The following is a 19,554-nucleotide window of genomic DNA, read 5'->3' as shown; positions in this document are numbered from 1 at the left end:
AATAAACAAAGCATGCATGACACCACAGTTCATCTAGAAAGATGTCTCATTTATAGCACCTGACATGTGAAAAAGCAACAAAGTCAAAAGAACATCAGATTTAATTTTTGTATTTGTCTTTCTGCCAGAAGGGAAGAAAAGAGGTGAGGAGAAACATGGGAAGGACTCATTCCTACCACAATGTACAGTTTAAACATCTTAGAACTTTACATGCTAATTATATCTTAATGAAGCCGAAATTTAAAAAAAAAAAAACAACTCACTCCTAAACCATAGATTAAATCCAGGAACTTGAAAACAAACCCAACTTAATGCCCCTCCCACCTGAATGTTTGGGGAGAACAATGAAGTCCTGTTGAGTATTCTCCCAATGATTTTCAGCAAATGAGAGTTCTGCTTGCTGATTCAATAGCCTTTATCAAGCTTCCCATGATTCATTACTGTGGCTTGCAAGAAAATAACATGATAGGTGAAAATTAAAGCAGAAAGAAAAATCACTTACTTATCAAAACACAGAAGTGGAAAAGAAAAGAGAAGGTGTGGAGTTTTGTTGGTCAAGTTTCAATTATTCCCAGTTCCAGGAAGCTGCCTCTTGCTTTATTATCAGGATCTGTAACCCGAGTGTTTGGTAATTAACTAAAAACAATCAAGTGACAAGGAAGGTCCAGAGGGCAGAGGGCAGGTCTCTAACGCTGGCCTTTCTTCCGTCTCAGAAACACGCATCGGTTTCCTGGTCTTCTGTGACAGAACCTGTCCACAGTCTACTCCTGCTGTTTTAGGGTGAGTGCAAGCTCACGGTTAAGGAAGCCTGGAAAGAAATACCTCTACAATGAATATATATATATATATATATATATATATATCTTATACCTAATAAGTATATTTTATTCATTTTCCACTAATATTACAGAAATCAATTTTGGAATAAATGTAAGACATAACTACAGATCTAGATACACAATTAAGCTATAAAATATCATTCAGATTCTAAAATTATTTTTTTAGAAATCAGGAGAATGCATCACGTACACACACGCACACACATGCATGTATACCCCTAAAAAACACACCACAGGAATAATCGCGGCCCTACTGGCATCTGGACTAAATCCATCTGTGTTTCAGGAGCTCTCCTGTGCGTTTTAAGACGTTTACCAGCTTCTACCCAGTGGATGCTGGGAGTGCCCTCCCCACATTGGCGGTAAAAACCAAAACCGTCTTCAGACATTGCTAAATAGCCCCAGGAAGGCAAAACTACCCCAAGTTGAGAAGCACTACTGTATATAAAACATAATCCTAATTCCATTCCTAAAGATCTACCCAGCCCTCACCAACGTCCAGACTGCACACTTTATAACCATGGCAGCCCTTCTCTTCATAAACTACAACACCTGCCTTTGTTAGGAATGAAAAACATTAGCAGCTACCATATCTCCATCTTAACTGAATTAGAGCTTGGAAAAGTCTACTTAAATGTAAACCATTAATTATTATTTTTTAAATATCACATCACATTGCCCTGGCTGGTGTGGCTCACTAGGTTGCAGCATCGTCTGGTAACCAGAAGGTTGCGGGTTCAATTCCCAGTCAGGTCACATACCTAGGTTGCAGGTTTAATCCCTGGTCTGGGCGTTTACCGGCAGCAACCCGTCAACACTTCTCACTTACATCCACGTTTCTCTCTCTCTTTCCCTTCCTCGGCTGAGGATAAAAAAAAAATCTCCCATCACTTGAAGGGAGGTCAATCTCCCAAATGGTTCCCTAAAATTTTATTACTTGCTATGAATCTAAACTTCTCTAATAAAAAAAAAAGTCTTTCTAAAAGAAAATGCACCTCGAACTAGAACGATATGGCACTTTTATCCATCTCTGCTGAGAAGGATGTGCAGAGTCCAAATGCCCAAATCTACGACAAGTCGGCCAAGGGCCACTGACAGCTACCAGGCAGATGGCAGCTGTCGGCTCTGCAGATGACAAGCAAGGTTCGGGAAATGTCCCAGAGTCCAAAGCAAACACGCCTCGCACAACAGCACCTCACGGGAATCTGGGGCTCAGCACCAACAGACGAGAGCCATGACAAATGACTTGGGAGATTCAGCGTGACCTTCGCCTTCAGGAGAGATGCTCACCTATAAAAATGTCACTGAAATCAGTCTCTGACTCTTCTTCCCCAAAGAACACCTACTAGGCCTCTCACTCAGGATGAATGGTCACTCGCTGCTGTCACATGAATGACCGGGAGGATTGTGATTTTCCTTGTTGGGTTAGAGGGAAATTTCTCCTCGTTCCAGTCGCTGGCAGAAATGGGTCATTCTTCCCGGCTCGATTTACATGCCCTAGGCCTGCTCTTTGGGGAGAAGCAAATACACACGCCCAGGGGTCTCCACAAGCTGCCATTTGCACCTCCTTCCACACACCTGCTGCCAGCACCTCCACACGCAAGCCAGCTCCACATCCGGGTCCGAGTCCGAGTCCTACCACTTCCCAGCTGTGTGAACTTGGGGGAGTTACTTAACTTCTAAGATCCGGTATTCTCATACATAAAATGGAGAGGAGAACCGTACCAACTGCGTAAGACTTGAAGAGATTAAATAAGTTCATCCATGTAAAGAATTTAACACAGACCCAGCCCACGGTAAGTGATCAATAAATTTAAACCAGATACAAGAAAAGGCAGACGACAGGGAGACTGAATTGACGCAGCCACTAGGATGAGTGCCATTTATAGTCACACTGTAACCAAAGCCCCCACGATATCAAATCCTAATTACACATCGCTGTTTCCTTCTCGGACAAATAAACCACTGTCTTGAGTTAGAGAACACTGCTGGAATAAATTTTTTTTTCTTTAAAAGGTAATTTGGTCTTAAGCTCGGTAAGGTAAAGGTACGCTATACCCATTATTTAAAAATTAATAATAAACAAACAAACAAACTTCCAAAATTTGGCTTTCCTTAAGGGCACAGCTATTCAATTTCACCAAACATTTTATAAAAATGCAAAAGTAAAACCCTCCAGGGCCTTTAACTCTTCTGAGGATATCCATTTCCTTGTCTCAGGTGCACGCCGACGTTAAAGATTCCCATTCAGGGACCTGGTGGAGGTTTAAGAGCCCGTGGTGATTTTAAGAGACTTGAAGGACACAACCTAAGTTTTATCGCTGACCCCGCCATCTGTGGTAGATTTGGGGTAAAGTAACCTAGATCTCGGTGCCTCGTGATAAATAAAAGGAATCTACTTGATGTTGCAGAAATACAGGAGAATAATGTCACCGTCCTGCTAAGAGCTCTCTGGACCCCATGAAAGAGTGTGCCCTATGGAAGCACATTTCTGAGCACTGCATACAAACCACAGAAGAGCAGGTCCTACGGAGGCCGAGCTAGAATGACTAGTGCTCCCCGCTCTTACTCTTGAAACTGATCACTTATGTTTTCATTTTTTTAAATAAAATACTAGGAAATAACTAATAAAATACTAGGAAATAAAAAGATAGATGTGCAAATGACCCTTCACAACTCATGCAAAACAGCCCCTCCCTTGCCTCTCCAAAATTCTATATGGCGGAATCTACTCCTCCTAATTTCACAATCAAGAGCTCATTTTATCATGTCTTTTAAAAATTTATCTTTGGAGGGGAAGGGAAGGAGAGAAGGAGAGAAATATCAATGTATGGTTGCCTCTCATGTGTCCCCCGCTGGGAACTGGCCTGCAACACAGGTATGTGTCCTGACTAAGAATCGAACTGTGATCCTTTGGTTCCCAGGCCTGTGCTCAATCTACTGAGCTACACCAGCCAGGGCTAGCATGTCTTTTTCTTCTGATACTGACTTTGAAAAACAAGAAGAGAACCCATTTTTGAAATATTTCTGGAAAAAGACTCACTGGCCTTAGCAAGAACCTTAAGTAAACATGGTTTTAGGGCCTAAAACACAGTAATCTAACCCATCAATCTGCCCAACGGCAAGAAGGAAATAGACACAGCTGGAAAACCACGTTACCGAGAAACATCCAAGAATTCCAGTGGTTCTCAAGGTCTGAAAAATTAATGTCAAAATTTATAGTCTGCACCTGACTTCATATTCTTGAAGCTGAAACTGGTGTCAACTTTTGACAGAACCCCTACAGAATGACCGTCTTTTGGGACAGCAGTGCCTGTGATTCACAAGGCGGTATTACCCATCTCTGAGTAAGAGATCAGGAATAGAAACCTGCGAGTTGGTACCATGATGGGCAAATTCAAATGCACCAGGTCTCAGGGAATCTACCTCAAAGAGACTTCAGACAGAGTCACAAACCATAAAAAATATTTTGACAACAGCACTTAAATTCACTACAAGGAGTAGACAAGGAGGGCCATGAGAATCTGGCCTCTTAACTACCCTGGGACAAGAAAAGAGTATTTTATTACACAAATGACTATTAGCCTCAGAATGGTAATGGAGGTTAGCAACAGGTTTTAAATGAGCACGGGAAGAATGGGCGCTACTGAGCAATAAAATGGGACAAACGGTCCCTGCATGCAACAACACAGGCAGGTCTGAAAGGTGCCGAGTGCTGCGGCTCCATCTCAGAAGGTTTCCATGTTGTCTGATTCACTCGCATAACACTCGGAAGAGGCAAACTTACAGAGAATAGACCAGTAGTCACTAAGGGCTGGGGGGAGGTGGGAGTATTTCTCACGGGGTAGCTTGGGGCATGGAAAGCACTATACGAGGATGATGCTGGTGGTTACACAAGCCTACACGTGTGGAAACACTGACATGTACATAAAAGCAGGCGAAATCTGAATGAGGTCTGTAGACTGTACCAATGTCCATTTCCTGGCTTTGATATGGTACCACTTTTACATGAGATGGTGACCAAGGAAGCTGGGTGGCAGGTGCACAAGGCCTCACTATACTAAATGTTTTGGCAACGTCTGAGCCTATTGCGGTTTTTTTTTTTAATGTATCCCAGAAAAAAAACTGTACAAAATAAACACGTGGGAGAAAGGGCAGGAGATACAACTTAGTTCAACATGTTCTCCACTTGGAGAGAATATGAGCTTCTTTGTCCTGTTAGAGAACAAGTCAGTTTCATCATCAGTACAGTGTCATGTATGTTTCTCTAATGCCCCAGGGAGAGGATCTGAAAGGGACCCCAGGGAATGAGGAGTCAAATGCCAGAATGGGAGACCAACAAAAGCCTTGGGCAGAGGATACAGCTGGATGTTAAGTATTCTAACCACACTGAACAGCTTAACACACAACTTGGGTGATAAACCATGACTTAGAGTTTGGATCCTAAACAAAATAAAACTTCAACACTAATAAATGTGTGCTCCTCATCACCCACAGGGGTGAAAAGCAATCAGGAATCGGTATAAACGAGGACTGGAAAATGTACTAATGAGATCAAATTCAAGCTGTGGCCATAGCAGTGGCTTCTGGAGTCACTTTGCGCCCCCTTCCTTCCCAGGGGACATACACAATATCTGGAGACATTTTCAGTTGTCACAACTGAGGAAGGTGAGTGCCACTGGCATCAAGCGATCAGAGTCCAGGATGCCAAGGCACAAGGCACACAGGACAACCCTCACCTATGTCCCAAGGCACACAGGACAGCCCTCACCTATGTCCCAAGGCACACAGGACAGCCCTCACCTATGAAGACTAACCCAGCCAAAAGTGTCAACAGTGAAGAGGCTGAGAAGGCCCAGAAAGCACACCTGTCCACATCTGAAAATCCAAGGCTGAAAACCACCAAAGGGCTGAACACGTTGGCCCTCAGCCCACACCACTGGAAGTGTGGGCAGAAATAAACAGGCAAACTTGCCTAAAGTGACGCCATCATAAACGATGCCGTGATATTTGTGCCCAGCATTCAACACTTATTTCAGACTTCATGGAAAGATTTCCTGCGGGAAATAAATTAAAATAATAAGTCTTAAAGTCAAACATGCAGACACACACACCAGTGCCGCATGTCACTCAAGTCTCTACGGTTAGAACACCACCACATTACTGCTATGGCCCTGGGTTAACTCCCAAGGATATTTACAATGCAAAGGAATGAGAACTTAAAAAAAAAAATCCATACACACAATCCCCTGAACAAATGGCCGGTGGCTCCCCAGGCAGAACAAGGCTGAATCCTTTGTATGTGCTTTGGCCTTAAATGAACATTAGCAACCACACTGGGATTTTCCGAGGGCCAGACATAAATCAACAGCCCTGCTATTCACTGAGAAGAGCGCCTCTCCCCCCGAACCCAGGCTCAGAGAAGACCTAGCAGGGGACCCAGAAACTGAGGACTAAATGTTAACATCCTCTGTGAAACGATGCATGTCATTAGTAGTCTACCAAGAGTTAGGAAAGCCCTCTTATCGCAAACACATCCTGGCAGCGTGTCTCAGCTGTGCCCGCAGCAAGCTGCACTAACACATCCCAAACAACTCTTATTGCTGAGCAGTAAGTAAAAATGTGCAGAAGCCTTCTCTGATCAAATGTCACACCCAGAAAATGGTATCCTTAAGAAATAGTCAGACAACCACACAATGATACAGGTACAAAAATGTGTGTGTGCTGTCTTCTACAAAAGCACAGCAGAAACAGCCTAAAGCGGTCATCCAGACGGTGATGCAGGGCCCGGAGGAATGGGCAGGGCCACTCTGAGAAGCATGCACCCAGGACTCTGCCTTGGGCTGTGGACTTTAGAGTGCCCTGTAGATCCCAAAAGCAAAAACAAACAAACAAAAACCCCCAGAATTTCCTCAAAAAAACAAATCATGGTCTTGGGTGAAAACAGAATTATTAATTTTGAACTCGCAGCAAGTGGCGGTTATTTGTTATGAACTATTGCTTACCATTAATAATACTAGCAAAAGCTTCCCCAAACCCAAACACACTTTGGCCGTTTCACTTTAAAAAATGTTTAAAAACATTAGGGGGAAAGTTCCTCAATCAAAAGGGAGCAAAAGTGAAACATGCAACCAAAACTGCAATTTTAGGAAAATATTTAAATATCAGATTAAGGAAATAAAAACATTCATATGACTAGGAAGGGAAAAATGCACACACACATAATCCCCAATCACATTTTTATGTAGATTAGTTTATGGCAAAGGTGCATTAAGATATAACCTCATATGAAACCAGATTTCTAATGAATTAACTTCTGTGTTGTTTTCTTTATAATAGACACAATGCTGAAAGGTCTGAAAAACAACTTAAGAAATACATAATGGGCCTAGAGGTTGTTTTAAGAAGCGATGATGCCCTGGCTGGTGTTGCTCAGTGGACAGAACACTGGCCTGTGAACCAAGAGGTAACAAGTTCGATTCCCCACGAGGGGAACATGCTTGGGTTGCAAGCCAGATCCCTAGTTGGGGGCATGCAAGAGGCAGCTGACTCGTGTTTCTTTCCCTCACTTTCTCCCTCCCCTCTTTCCAAAAATGAATTTTAAAGTCTTTTTTTTAAGTGAGATTCACAATATCAATGACAGTGACATAATAAAATTACACAACTGTGTACATCCTACGATATAGAGAATTTATCACCTGCAGTCCTACTCCTTTTTAAATCTAAGTATCACTGTGTGCGTTTTGTTGACAATGCCAGTATCTAATGTCCAGCCTCAGCAAGCAGACCTTCTCCAAAAAAAAGTAATTTTTAAAAAGTAAATCTAAGAACCTCAATGACTTAAAAAAAGATTTCTACTTTGGCGTTACTACCAATAAAACATAAATTGTTGTGAAAATCATGACTAATCATCATAAAATTAGTGACTTTGCAGAAACATGGGCTAAAAAAAGAGATTTATAGAAAATGTGCCATGGAGTTTATGTCTATTACTCATTCAAACATTGCTGGCCCATGAAAAGGACCCCAGCCATGTGCAGCTATAATCAATCATCTTCATTCATCTTTGACAGTCTGCTGACTTTCAGCAGTAAAACCCGTAACTTCACAATTTCTTCGATTGTGTCCTGAGGAAGATATGTTTGTCACGGTAGGAGAATAGAAGAGATTTCATTCAGCCGTTTGTAAGCTTGCCTATAACTTAACTTGTAAATATTTAGATATGTGACAGGGGGGCCCTGCATTTGAACTCTCACCCTGACCCTGAAAATGACAGGGGCTCCCGTACACAGGCAAGCCTCCCGACATTGAGGACTTTTCTCAATCAACTCAAAGGGAGCATCACAGGTGTGCTTTTACCCCACCAGCTACGGAGGCGCAGAAAGCACACACCACAACATGTCAAGAGTTGGACCCGGAGTTTCTGTCTTCCCGGGCATTTTCTACACTTGGTGCGGCTTTGCAGAATCAAGGGGAACATGGTTTAAGAATGACAAAGAAAAGTAATAAAGAAAATCTATGCTTATCAAAAGCTTTTTTCCCCCCCAGCAAGAACACTTCTAATTCTAAATATATTCCTAGGAACCTAATGTAAGTATCTATGAAGCTACTAAACCCCAAAATGCACGGTCAGCCACACTCATCAGTACACAGTCTACTAGATGAAACCTTGTTTGAATAGATATCATGGGTGCAGGCTCATCAGAGAGAGGTCCACCTCTCCCCACCATGTCAGTGGATACTGCTCACATGCTACTAACCGATCCCCCAAAAAAGATATTTGAAAGAATTATGGATTATTTCAAAACCCAATGCTGGGTAAGAGACCAAGTAAACAAGCGACATTGCAATAGCCCCATATCTTGTGTTATCTTGGCCCCTAAATCAGACAGTCAAGATAAGTGTGCCTACCCCAAAGTGCGAAAATTCAACCTTGCCTAGCTTTTCTAATACGAATATCTCACTGTTTAAACTAGCACAATGTATAAAATGCCTTTATACAGAAGGAACTCTAATCCTTCAGCAGCTACAGAAGCCCGGGCGAAGGCAGAGAGAGGGATGAAGTGTACAGCTCCCCCCGCTACTCCCCGGCTCTGCCGCCAGACCTCCACCACCTCTTCCTGCAACTGACAGGGTGGGAGGATACGCTGTCACGAGACATGAGATGCCAGATTGAAATTGGGGACTCAAGTGTCTTGTTTTCAGCCTGGTGGAGACAATTTGCAAAAAGGCTATTAGCAAGGAAGTAAAATATTGTACCCAAGGAAGGATCCTTGAAAAACATTCCTCTCTGCTGTCATGGTCACTGCACGAGTGTTAGTAAGCCAACGAGGACAACCCGACTGATACGGAAAACTCTGGGAATGCAGCCAACGTCGTTACTCGAAAGACAAGATTCCCTCAGAAAATCTCACAGAGGAATACTCCAGTAATTGAGCATCAGAACTGGGGAGAAAAATGAGTTGTCCGACCCTTTCTTTTAATAAAATAAACATTTCTCAAAAACCCAGTTCTCTAAGTGCCTTCTTATACATTCTTCCCACCGTCCTCATGAGGTTGGGACCAGCAGCTGTGGAAACCACATTTTACAAAGAAACACAAGACACCCCTCTTTCGTAAGTTAAAAAAAAAAGCAACTAAAAATTAGTGTCATGTTCAAAAGCTGATTCGCATTTTCCTGCTGGGTTTGCAATGCTTCTGGGGTGTGGACCACTTGTTTCCCCAAATCCCCACACTGTTTTCAACTTAAAAATCATTTACTACTGTATATGGTACCTCATCAAAGTGCCTGGGAACAATGACAATGACGCCAGTGTAACATTAATGACACCAACAGGCCGTGAAGAGCACAGAGGCTCTGGAGACAGCCAGTCTGGATTCAGATCCTGGCTGTCATTTCCTAGCCGTGTGACACTGGACTAAAACTGAACCTCTCTGTGCCCTACTTTCCTAATCTGTAGAGCGGTACAGGGTTGTTAAATGGATTAAATGAGTTACTGAATGTCAAGTGCTCGGGTACATTAGGGGGCACATAACAAGCACTCAATAAACATTAGCCATATTTATTATTATCTTCAAAGAATTCTAAAATGCTTTGTCATTAATGAAAGATTATGAGCATCTCCTCTTCCACCATTAAAAAAAATCTGTACTTATGGAAAAAATAACAGCTATATATACAAGGGCAGAATCCCATCCTAAGGGCCTTTCAGTGCAAACAAGGTTCTAAAACCTACAAATGGGAGAGTTAACCTCTCAAGACACTGTTTACTCATTTGAGAAGGGAGCAGGGAGGTATGTAAAGCCTCTAGCTAACAGGAATAAATTCCCAAGATGACCAGGACAGAAAGAGCCAAGTTCAGAGTAAAGAGAGGTAGGGGCACCGTGAACTAGACCAGTCAGAGAGGGCAGCATGCACACTGGTATGCAGCTGGGCTGGTAAGAGAGCCTCTGGAGTCAAATCCATGCCGGGGAAAGAATGAAGAGGGCTGCAAGATCAGAGGCCTGGACAACCCGACTCATGAATGTGAGTCTGATTTTGTAAGCAATATGGATATGCTTTAGATAAAGTTCTGGAAATATAAAATCTACCAGAAGTGTACAGGCTGAAAGGGAGCAAATTAGTAAATGCAACCCAGCACAAAGAAATGATACCAGGGAGCAGTTCTGATGCCAAGATTCCCCTGCACCGTTGAATACTGGGACTTCATTCACCCACTGAGGGCCACTCATTTTTAACTTCTGAGTTACTATAACAAAGACTCTTATTTTTCCTTACCTACCTACAACGTGACAAGTGTTTTGTTAATCTTATCCCCAATTCACTTAGTAATCACATAAGGCCAACACTATTATGCCTACTTATAGACAGAAAAATAAAAACCAGGAAGGTCAGGTAATCTGGCCCAGCTTTCACAGGTGGGAGGGTACAACCAGACACAGCTTTTCTATGCTTTTACAGAATAACTGTTTGTCCCTCTACCTAAAGTCCTTTAGGCAGGGGAAGGCTATAAAGCTTAAAGTAGACTTCCTGAATTGCTCATTCTTGAATGTTTGCTGCAAATGAATGATATGAAAATGTTACACAGCAGTTGCCCTGAATGCAGAATTTTGAAACCCATTAATAGTAAGGTACGCTACCCTACCAATCTCAATTGAAGAGCACATTCAGGGCGCATGACCTTATAGGTGACCCCGCTTAAAATTAAAGTGAGCAGAGATGGAATTCACCACACTGGTCTGTGCCTGATTTGGAGAGATGAGTGCAAGAGCATCAGGCCACATGATACGGGGAGCAGCCTCTCCCTGCCCGCCCTGGCCCGGGAGCCCTGGCCCGGGAGATCCGGGCGCCCTGTTAGCAACAACTGTCCTGCTCGCAGCTGCTCCCAGGGCTTTGCTGTTCCCAATGTGACAGGGGCCAAAAAACGTACTTGACAACAGAAATCTTTTGCAGAGTGTACAGAAAAGGCAAGTCATTACAACTCCACTGTGAGAAGAAAACTAAATGCTCTGATTCTATTACTGTCATCAAAAGTGGGTTTCAGGATTTGGTGGGACGAGGAAGTCCTCAGCTCTTCCCTTTTGCCTGGGAGAGATGATTTGGGGGAAGGGAAGGAGTTGCCAAAAACAAATCTTATTTTTTTTTTTAACCAAGACAATATCAATGAGCTCTAAAACAAAAAATATATATATATACATATAACACTATTAGAAAATAGACCCAAGAACTCTTCCCAGTTTAAAAAGCTAGTTGAGCCCTGACTGGTGTGGCTTGGTTGGGCATCATCCCACAAAGCAAAGGGTAACTAACTCAGTTCCCAGTCAAGGCACATGCCTGGGCTGCAGGTTCGGTACCTGGTCAGTCAGGGCATCTGCGACAAGCAACCAACAGATGGTTCTTCCTCACATCAGTATTGTTCTCCCTCCCTTCCCCTCTCTCTAGAAATAAGTAAGTAAAATCTTAAAAAATAATAATTAAAAAAAAGCTAGCTGAGAAACTTCAGGTAACAACCAAATCCAAGATCCCGTCCCAAACCGTGGAAAGGAAGGTGTTTCCACTTAACATCTTGCGAACTGAGTTTGTTCCAACTCAGAGCAAACCAGGCTGTAAATAGTGGAAAACATTCCCGCTGTACCTAACGATGTATCCCTTAAAACATTAATACCTGATTCTAATATCTGTATTTATGAATAAAGTTCTATACACTTTACATATTCTTTAAAAGCAAAGCATTTATAAATGTCCTATTAATAATCCTCAAAAGATCTTTTGCTTGAACAGCCATTATGCCCCACCTATTCCTAAAATAGAAAACAGAAAAGTCAAGCTCATTTACGAGTTCCACTGGTGGGTACTTATGGCCCCTCTAGTGTTCCAAGCACTGTACTTGGCCTTGGACACATGGAAACAGTATCTACTTCAAAATGTCAACAACATGTTTGCTCAGTAGTCTTGCCACTTTGCTGATGAGACTTTTCTGATTTAAAAAAAGTTGCTTTGATTGCAGATACAACTTTAGTTACTGCCTGAAATAAACGTTTTTAACAATTTACCTCCAAATGTTGAAAAAACAACGTTTCCCAGAAGCGCACATACAATTTACTTAGAGAATCCATTAAAATCTAAGGCAGGCCATGAAGAAACAAACTCCACTGGGGAGTGTAGGATGCTCAGTTGCTCCGATCCGGAGGTACATTTTGAAGTCAGTAACCATCAGCTTAGGGACACAAGCCTCACAAGCTCCCAGCTGGCCTGGTGGGCAGGAAGATGTCTGATGCTATAATACTTAAAGCAGACACTCACAGACAAGACGGCTGTTAATGCAGCCAGGGAATTCATTTCCCAAGGCAACTGCCTCAGTGGTCCTCAATGGGCAGTGACTTTGCTCCCCATGGCTCATTTGGCAATGTCTACAGACATTTTAGTTGTCACATTTGGGGGCTCTACTAGCATCTAGTGGGTAGAGGCCAGAGAGGCTGCTCAACATCCTACAAGCCACCAAACAGCCGCTCCCCCTTAAAACAAAGAATGAACTGGCCAAAAATGACAAGGTACCCAGTTTGAGAAACCCTGGCACCATTCTTAAGTAGTGGCTAGTACTCTCAGGTAACTCCTATTTCATTATTATCTGGCCACTCATATAGGAAGCTAATACATACAATATCTCATTCAATGTTTTCATCCCTCAATTGTTAGCTTTTAGCTCCAAATTGTTATCCAATAAGCAACAAGTCATTATGCCTAAATCACAATGGGAAAAGTTACTGAACGGGCTGCCATTTAGTGATGAGGAGGCCTTAAAATTTTGCTGTCCTTGGAATGTATCACTTCTATACCTTATTTTTACTCTACCAGGGCATAAGATTTTCTTCACTGGACAGTGTAACAAAAGGATGCTCCGTTATAAGACACTAATGTGAGAGACAGCGTCTGCATTAGGAGTTTTTCTTCACTTAATACAGCACTGTTTGGCCGCCCTGACTGGCTCTGCTGGTCTCCACCTTAGAGGCAGAACTTTGAGGGCTGATTTAGAAATACATCACAAGATTGAAAGTATAACTTTAAATAAGAAAAAGTTTCCCCCAAACGATCATTTCCACTAACAACACAGGAAAAAAAATCTGGATTCTATAACAAGCTCTTCAACCTTGGGCAAAATGACTTAACATCATCTTTGGATTAAAAATTTTCAACTAGGAAATGGAAGGTACTGGAGTAGATGATTGCTAAAGACCAACTTCAATATTATATTAATCACTGAAATAAAATCCAACAGCCAGGGTTTTTGTCTTTTGTGTTTTGTTACTTTATTTTACACTGAACCCAGGTAGAGTGTAAGGAAAAAGTTTTCCGACAGAGAATGTGAGGGCAGGCTGCAGCTGTCCTGCAGTTCTTCCCACTTGCACTAGGGGGGAGAGTTCTCCCCAAGGGGAGGTCAGGGACCCCTGTACTCCACAGACAGGCTTCGCCGGGACAGGGACTCAACAAACATAACCCAAATTCTGTGTCTCATCGTATTTCCCAGGGGACCCAGAACACACAAAAACAAAGTAAAGCCAAAAAAGAGTTAAGAATCTGTCCTGCAGGCAAAGCCTAGTTTTTCTTACAGATAAAGACATTAAACACAGCCCACTGGTCTTCCATCATTGGTTAACTTGCAACTCCTGCATGAAGTTTTAGGCATGAAGGATTAGAACATGTGATGGTCTCACAATTATAGATTTCATTCTTTAAAAAAAAAGTAAAAATACATATTAATGCATGATTAATTCCTTTCCAGCCCACTTATCACAGAGAATGTGGGTATCACATGTGAGACACTACTTTGAAAAAACTGGGTATTAGTATTAACACAAGAATATGTTTATCACTTTGGCCATTATAAATAGTTGTTTAAGTGGGCATCTAGAAAGCCGAATGACTTGAAATATTATATCCAATGAAGTCTGATAAAGCAAGTTGGCGAAAACAGAGGCAAACCCTCACCAATCTAATTTGCTGGAACATTCCAAAACCATCCTGGATTCACAAATACACCCGATGGCTTTCAATGAAAGTCACATCAGACTCCCTTAAGTCAACTACGTTTACTTTGAGCCACTTCAAACCTCAAACTTAAAACAGAATTTATTAAATAAACACAACCAAGAAAGGAAAGGGAACCAAGAAACCACAGTAACTCTGGATCTCGGGGGGGGGGGGGGCGGGGAAGTAGGTTGAGTGGGGGGGTGGTTCTCAACTCAACGATTTCAAGTAACTGATGGCCTGCCCTCAATGACCCTAAAAGGGGCATCAGTTTAGTCTTTTAAAAGCCATTGTTTGCCCCAAACGATCCTCTCTACATTCAAGTTCAAAATCTGCCAAAGACAACGAATATATGATCCTTTGATCTCGCCTTCTAGAATTAACTCAAACCCTAAAAAAGAGCACTTCTTGGTGAGAACTAGAAGCTAGACTCCAAAGGTCCGGCGGACAGAGAACTCGGTGAATGATTAAACCCTCGCCTTCCCCGCTCACACTTCATTAAGCCGTCTCCTCTGGAAGTGTTTGCACCCCTCTCACAGGAAGCCAGCACGTTTTGCAAAGGAAATACCAGACCTTTCTTGAAGAAAGGCACGTCCCAGCTGAACATTTTATTGAGCTTCCTACACCCAGGCAATCGGGCAAGCAGATGCCCTGGCCGGGCCCCGGAGCCCGCTGCCTCACGTGGGCGCCGCAGGGACAAGGGTGAGCCCGGCACCCACGCAAAAGGAAGCTCACCTTCGCTACCTCCTGGGACAAAGTGGAAGCGCGAGACAAAACTAAACCTGCCTCGGCTTACTCATCCACAGTCTCCCCCAGGGTGAGGGGGGTTGATTTCAGGCGACTCCCGTGAAGTTTCGCCCTCTCGGATTTAGGGAAAGGTACTAAGTAGGCAGGCGCGCGGCACCGTGGGCAGATCCCTCCCTCCGGGGGGCAGCGAGGTCTGAGCACGAAGAGAGCCCACACCGAGTTCACGGAAAGCAGCCAGAGCGGGGCCGCGAACACACTCACCTCGGGGAAGAAGTTGTCCATTGTTCCAGTGCGTTCCCAAACTTGCCCGAGTCGGGTGTCCAGCTCGCGGAAGTCAGCCCAGCAGACGGTCCGGGGAAACCATGCGTGTCACGGCGCGACTCCCAGGAACTCGAGCCCCCGAGGCTCCCCCGCTGCCATCGCCTTATCCCCTTCTCGTCTTTCGCACCTTTTGTTTGCCCAAACCCAATTCTCAACTCATCCGTCCCAAACGCAGCCTTTGTCTCCTCTTCCTCCAAGTTTTTCACTTCTGGGAGCAGCGCAAGCGAGCGGAGAACAGCTGGTGGCACATTCTTCCCCCGGGCTGGTGTGGGGAGGCACGGCTGGGGACTTGGGAGTGTGCCCCCTCCCTCTGAGCTGGGGCCGGAGGCGCAGAGCGCCGGCAGGCGAACAGCGGCCACAAAGCGAGTCCCGAGCCGCTCTCCCCGCGCGAGCGCCGCCGCGCTGAGTACACCCGGCGCCCCGGCTCAGCCTGCTCACCGCAGCTAAGAGTCTCGCCGACACGAGAACACGCCCCGCCCCTCTCCGCTCGCCAGACCACGCCCACTAGCCAGCCTTGCCCCGCCCCGTCAAGAGCCCAGCCCTCAGTAGACCCCGCCCCGCACTTCCGCAGGGTCCGGTGCCGCCCAGCCGGCCTGGCTCGCCCCGCCCCACCCCACCCTACCCCGTCCAGCTCAGCCTCACCTACCGCACAGCCAGGCCCACTCCACGCCTGGGCAGCCCAGGGCTTTGCGGAGGGCGAGGAAGGCGGGGTCCAAGCGGCTCCACTTAAGTCCTGGCCTCCCCACCCAGGGTTGCGCGAGGCATTTGACTTTTTCCTCTGGTGGTAGAGACGGAGTAGTCACCGGAAAGGAGGGGTTGGGGGGGATTGTTTTGTGCCTTTGATCTCTAGCCGACCCTGGAACCCGCTCAACACGGATCTCATTAATGCAGCTCGGCAGATGAGCGACCCAGGGGAAGGAAGCGCGGTCCGAGGAGCTGCCCCGGCTGTTGGGCCAGATCAAAGCCGAGGATGGAGTCTAATCAGAATTTCTGGAAGCTGCCTTCGCGTGTTGAGTTTCTTTCCTGCCGTCAGGTTAAGAGACGTTTTTATAGCCGCGGGGAATACTAGTTTTATAAACTGGAAGAGGGCGTAGCCAATTGCACCTTTTAAAATGTAACCTTTTTCTGGACCTAAAGGAAACATAAGAAAATCAGATGAATAAGGAATCAAACCCACCTGGTAGTGAATCCTGGTTTTTCTCTACGGTAGGTCCCCAAACTTCAGCGTTCACGAGAAACACGGCAATCTTGTTAAAATGCAAATTGGAATTCAGCGCGGCGAATGCTGACAATCTGCATCTCTAATAATCCCTCAAGGGTGGCACCTGGCCCTGTACAGGTCTGCATATTGTTCGGAGCCTGTCCGTAACAGGTAGAGAAATGCAGAACAAAGGTTTAGAAAGTTTTGTAACAATTTTAAAATGCCACGACATCCAAGCGCATGATCGGTGGACTCTTTGAACCGGGTATAAACCAGTTTGGGTGTTGTCAGACTGAGTCGTGGTGAGTCACGTAACTGGCACAGCAGGGATCTTGGATTGGCACCTAGCAGATTGGAAACAAAAACGACTGGTTCTTCACCACGAGTAGTTTGAGACGCGCTCTGTAGAGGATTTGCCAACTGCTACGCATCCTTTAAAACTCAAGCCAGAAAGTCACATCTTCCAGAAGAAGCCTACCCAGAGATGCCAAGCCACTCATCCCGCCTCCAGCTCCACCTAACAACAGGTGTGGCTTATTCTTAAGACTGTTGAGGAAACTACATGTTGTGAGGGGCTTTTTATTGGTGTCCTACCCATCTTCCGTTGGGAATATGGAAGATCCTTAAGAGAGGGAACAATGCTTTAAAGTTTGTTTTCCCAGGCTTTCTCAGAGTAAATGAATCCTTGTGTGCAAATCCAAGCGTGTTTGTAGCCTATCTCAGAGCGGTCCTCCAGCATTAATATCTTGTATTCACTCCAACCACCCTCTGGGAAGAATCAAGATGTAAATTAGTGATATTGCGCTATGCCATTCACTGTTTCACAGGTTTACACGCTTAAGCCATTAAAGATTTTGTCCCATATTGCAAGGAAAGTTAGGATAGAGCCAGGATAAATACCAGCAATCCTCGGCATCAGCCAAATGAGTCCTGCTGCCACCAGTGTTCAGATAGGGCAGCAGAACAATTACAGGCATTGTAGTATTAATCTATACAGAACATTTTTCTAGAGAAATTACCAGGCAGTTTGTTCAAGTGAGTATGTGGGTGTGGCATGGCTCCCAGCATCAGCCCCAGTAGTGATTGTGTATTGGGCCACCTTGGCCAAGACACTTTCCAATGTTGGCTCATCAATTATAGCAACTGCTCCCGCACTAATACAACATGTTAGTAACAGAGGAAACTATGGAGAGAAGGCAGTGAGGGGGTAAAGGAACAACTTGCCCTCAATTTTTTTCTAAACCTAAAACCACTCAAAGTAATTTTTTAAAAGTCACTTTCCTGTTGATTAAGAAGGTATAGTTGATTACCCCCAACTTGGCTCATATGAAGAATTGTGAGCCGGATCCAATACATAAGGGTGGAATTTTACTAAGTTATGCATTCTTAAAGTTTATACCACCTTTTCAAAATCCCCTGGGACTGTTAAAAGAGAAAAGCAAAACAAAGCATGATTCTTAATCCCAGGGGTGTGGGCTCAGTGCTTAATAATCTGCATTTTTAATAAGCACCCAAATAGGTGATTCTGAGCGTGAGAGTCACTTGTTTAGGTTGTCAGAATTTACTGGATTTTCCTTACAAGTGCACATTCCCAAAGAAGGTATACAGATAAACTGAGCAGTAAGACCATGGGCTGAACAAATAGCAAAGTGCATGTTATTTTAAACATTCTGAATAGGACATCTAACTTTCACATATTTGGAGTTGAGTCAGTTGTTTAAAAGGACTGTATGAAACTTAACAGGGTGTTGACAAAATTGGGCAAAGATGGGGAATCATTTTAAATCAATAGATTTCTAAGAATATCCACTTTTGTTACCATTTTTTAAAAAGTGCTTCCTTTCAAGGATCTGTGTAACCTACTGGTCAAAGCTGCTGGGGCTAAAACAGTCAAACCCTGCCTCTGAGAAGTAACAGGGGATCAAGAATGTTAATGCCCTGATGCAACGTTCCTTCTCACTTTTCCTACTTATTTCTCAAGGAAAGGGAATGTTATGTTTTCTAACTAAAACATCAAAGAAGCTTGACGAGAGAATTAGATTCTCTTATCCAACTGCGTAAACTAATGAACAATTGATAAAAATTTAGTACAGGTGGGACCGTTTTGCCACTTTAAGGGAGAATTATAGATGCATGTATCTGAGTGAAGTACTACAATCTTCCTGTTTTTGTTTTCCAGCATGTGTTCTTTTTACTTGAAATGTGTTGTTTTAACTTCCTTTGTGATTTCAAATTGAGTTCCTTTGTTATTCTGTTGCCTTTTTAGCAGTTCCTAATCTGGGTGTGTTTAGTGCACAGACTCTTTTGCGTTACCTTTGTCTTTATAAAATATTCACCTTTAATTGCTCCAGTCAGAGGGATGGTTTAATTACTAATTATGGGAAGGAAAAGCTCTGGAAGTTTCTGTCACACAAATTAGAAGTTAATAACTGACACAACTATAATATGCTGTTTTTCATGCTAAACTGAACATTTCATCCTTTCAGGTCACTTAGTAGTTCTGCATGTTTAAAAATTCACATTTGCCTTTTGAACAAACAAAAATTAAGAAAATTCTAAAATGGTCTTTCACTTTTTAGACAAGGGTTTCTTTTCTTTCTCACAATTTGTGATTCAAAAATCCTGAAGGAAGTTGTTTTCATGTGAAGCTACAAATAATTGTGAAATATTTCTATAGAAAGAATAAAATTGGGGAGGGCAGTGATATTAGAAATGCTTCACGTTGTACTGGAATTAAACAAGTACAAAAAAGTATAGAAAGAAAGCAAGAACGAGATGCTCCAAAAACTAATTTGCTAGCAGGCATTTTCTAAACAAGATGGGCCAGGGCTAGGAGGGAATTTACCTCCTCGGAGAGCACTCAGCGGACAGTGGATTCGGACTAAATCCCAGTCACTTCAAAACTACAACAAGAATGCTTT

General features: G+C 43.7%; 1 protein-coding gene across 3 annotated transcripts in view; it reads right to left on the bottom strand.

Moving 5' to 3' along the window:
• MYO10 (myosin X) overlaps positions 1-16,706 on the bottom strand; it is a 191,205-nt gene extending 174,499 nt beyond the window's left edge. For 2 of the 3 annotated variants that reach the window (XM_053657370.1, XM_053657371.1), the window contains exon 1: positions 15,373-15,888. In XM_053657370.1, the coding sequence (XP_053513345.1) occupies positions 15,373-15,393 (21 nt within the window). In that variant the 5' untranslated portion in view covers positions 15,394-15,888. Of the gene's footprint in view, positions 1-15,372; positions 15,889-16,609 lie in introns of those variants that run through there. The other variant, XM_053657372.1, reaches the window with a different exon arrangement.
• Positions 16,707-19,554: the final 2,848 nt, after the last annotated feature.

This window comes from Artibeus jamaicensis, unplaced genomic scaffold, assembly GCF_021234435.1.
Source record: "Artibeus jamaicensis isolate MK-2021 breed Jamaican fruit bat unplaced genomic scaffold, CSHL_Jam_final scaffold_369, whole genome shotgun sequence".
NCBI classification, from domain to species: Eukaryota; Metazoa; Chordata; class Mammalia; order Chiroptera; family Phyllostomidae; genus Artibeus; species Artibeus jamaicensis.
This window is presented reverse-complemented; position numbering and strand designations above follow the sequence as displayed.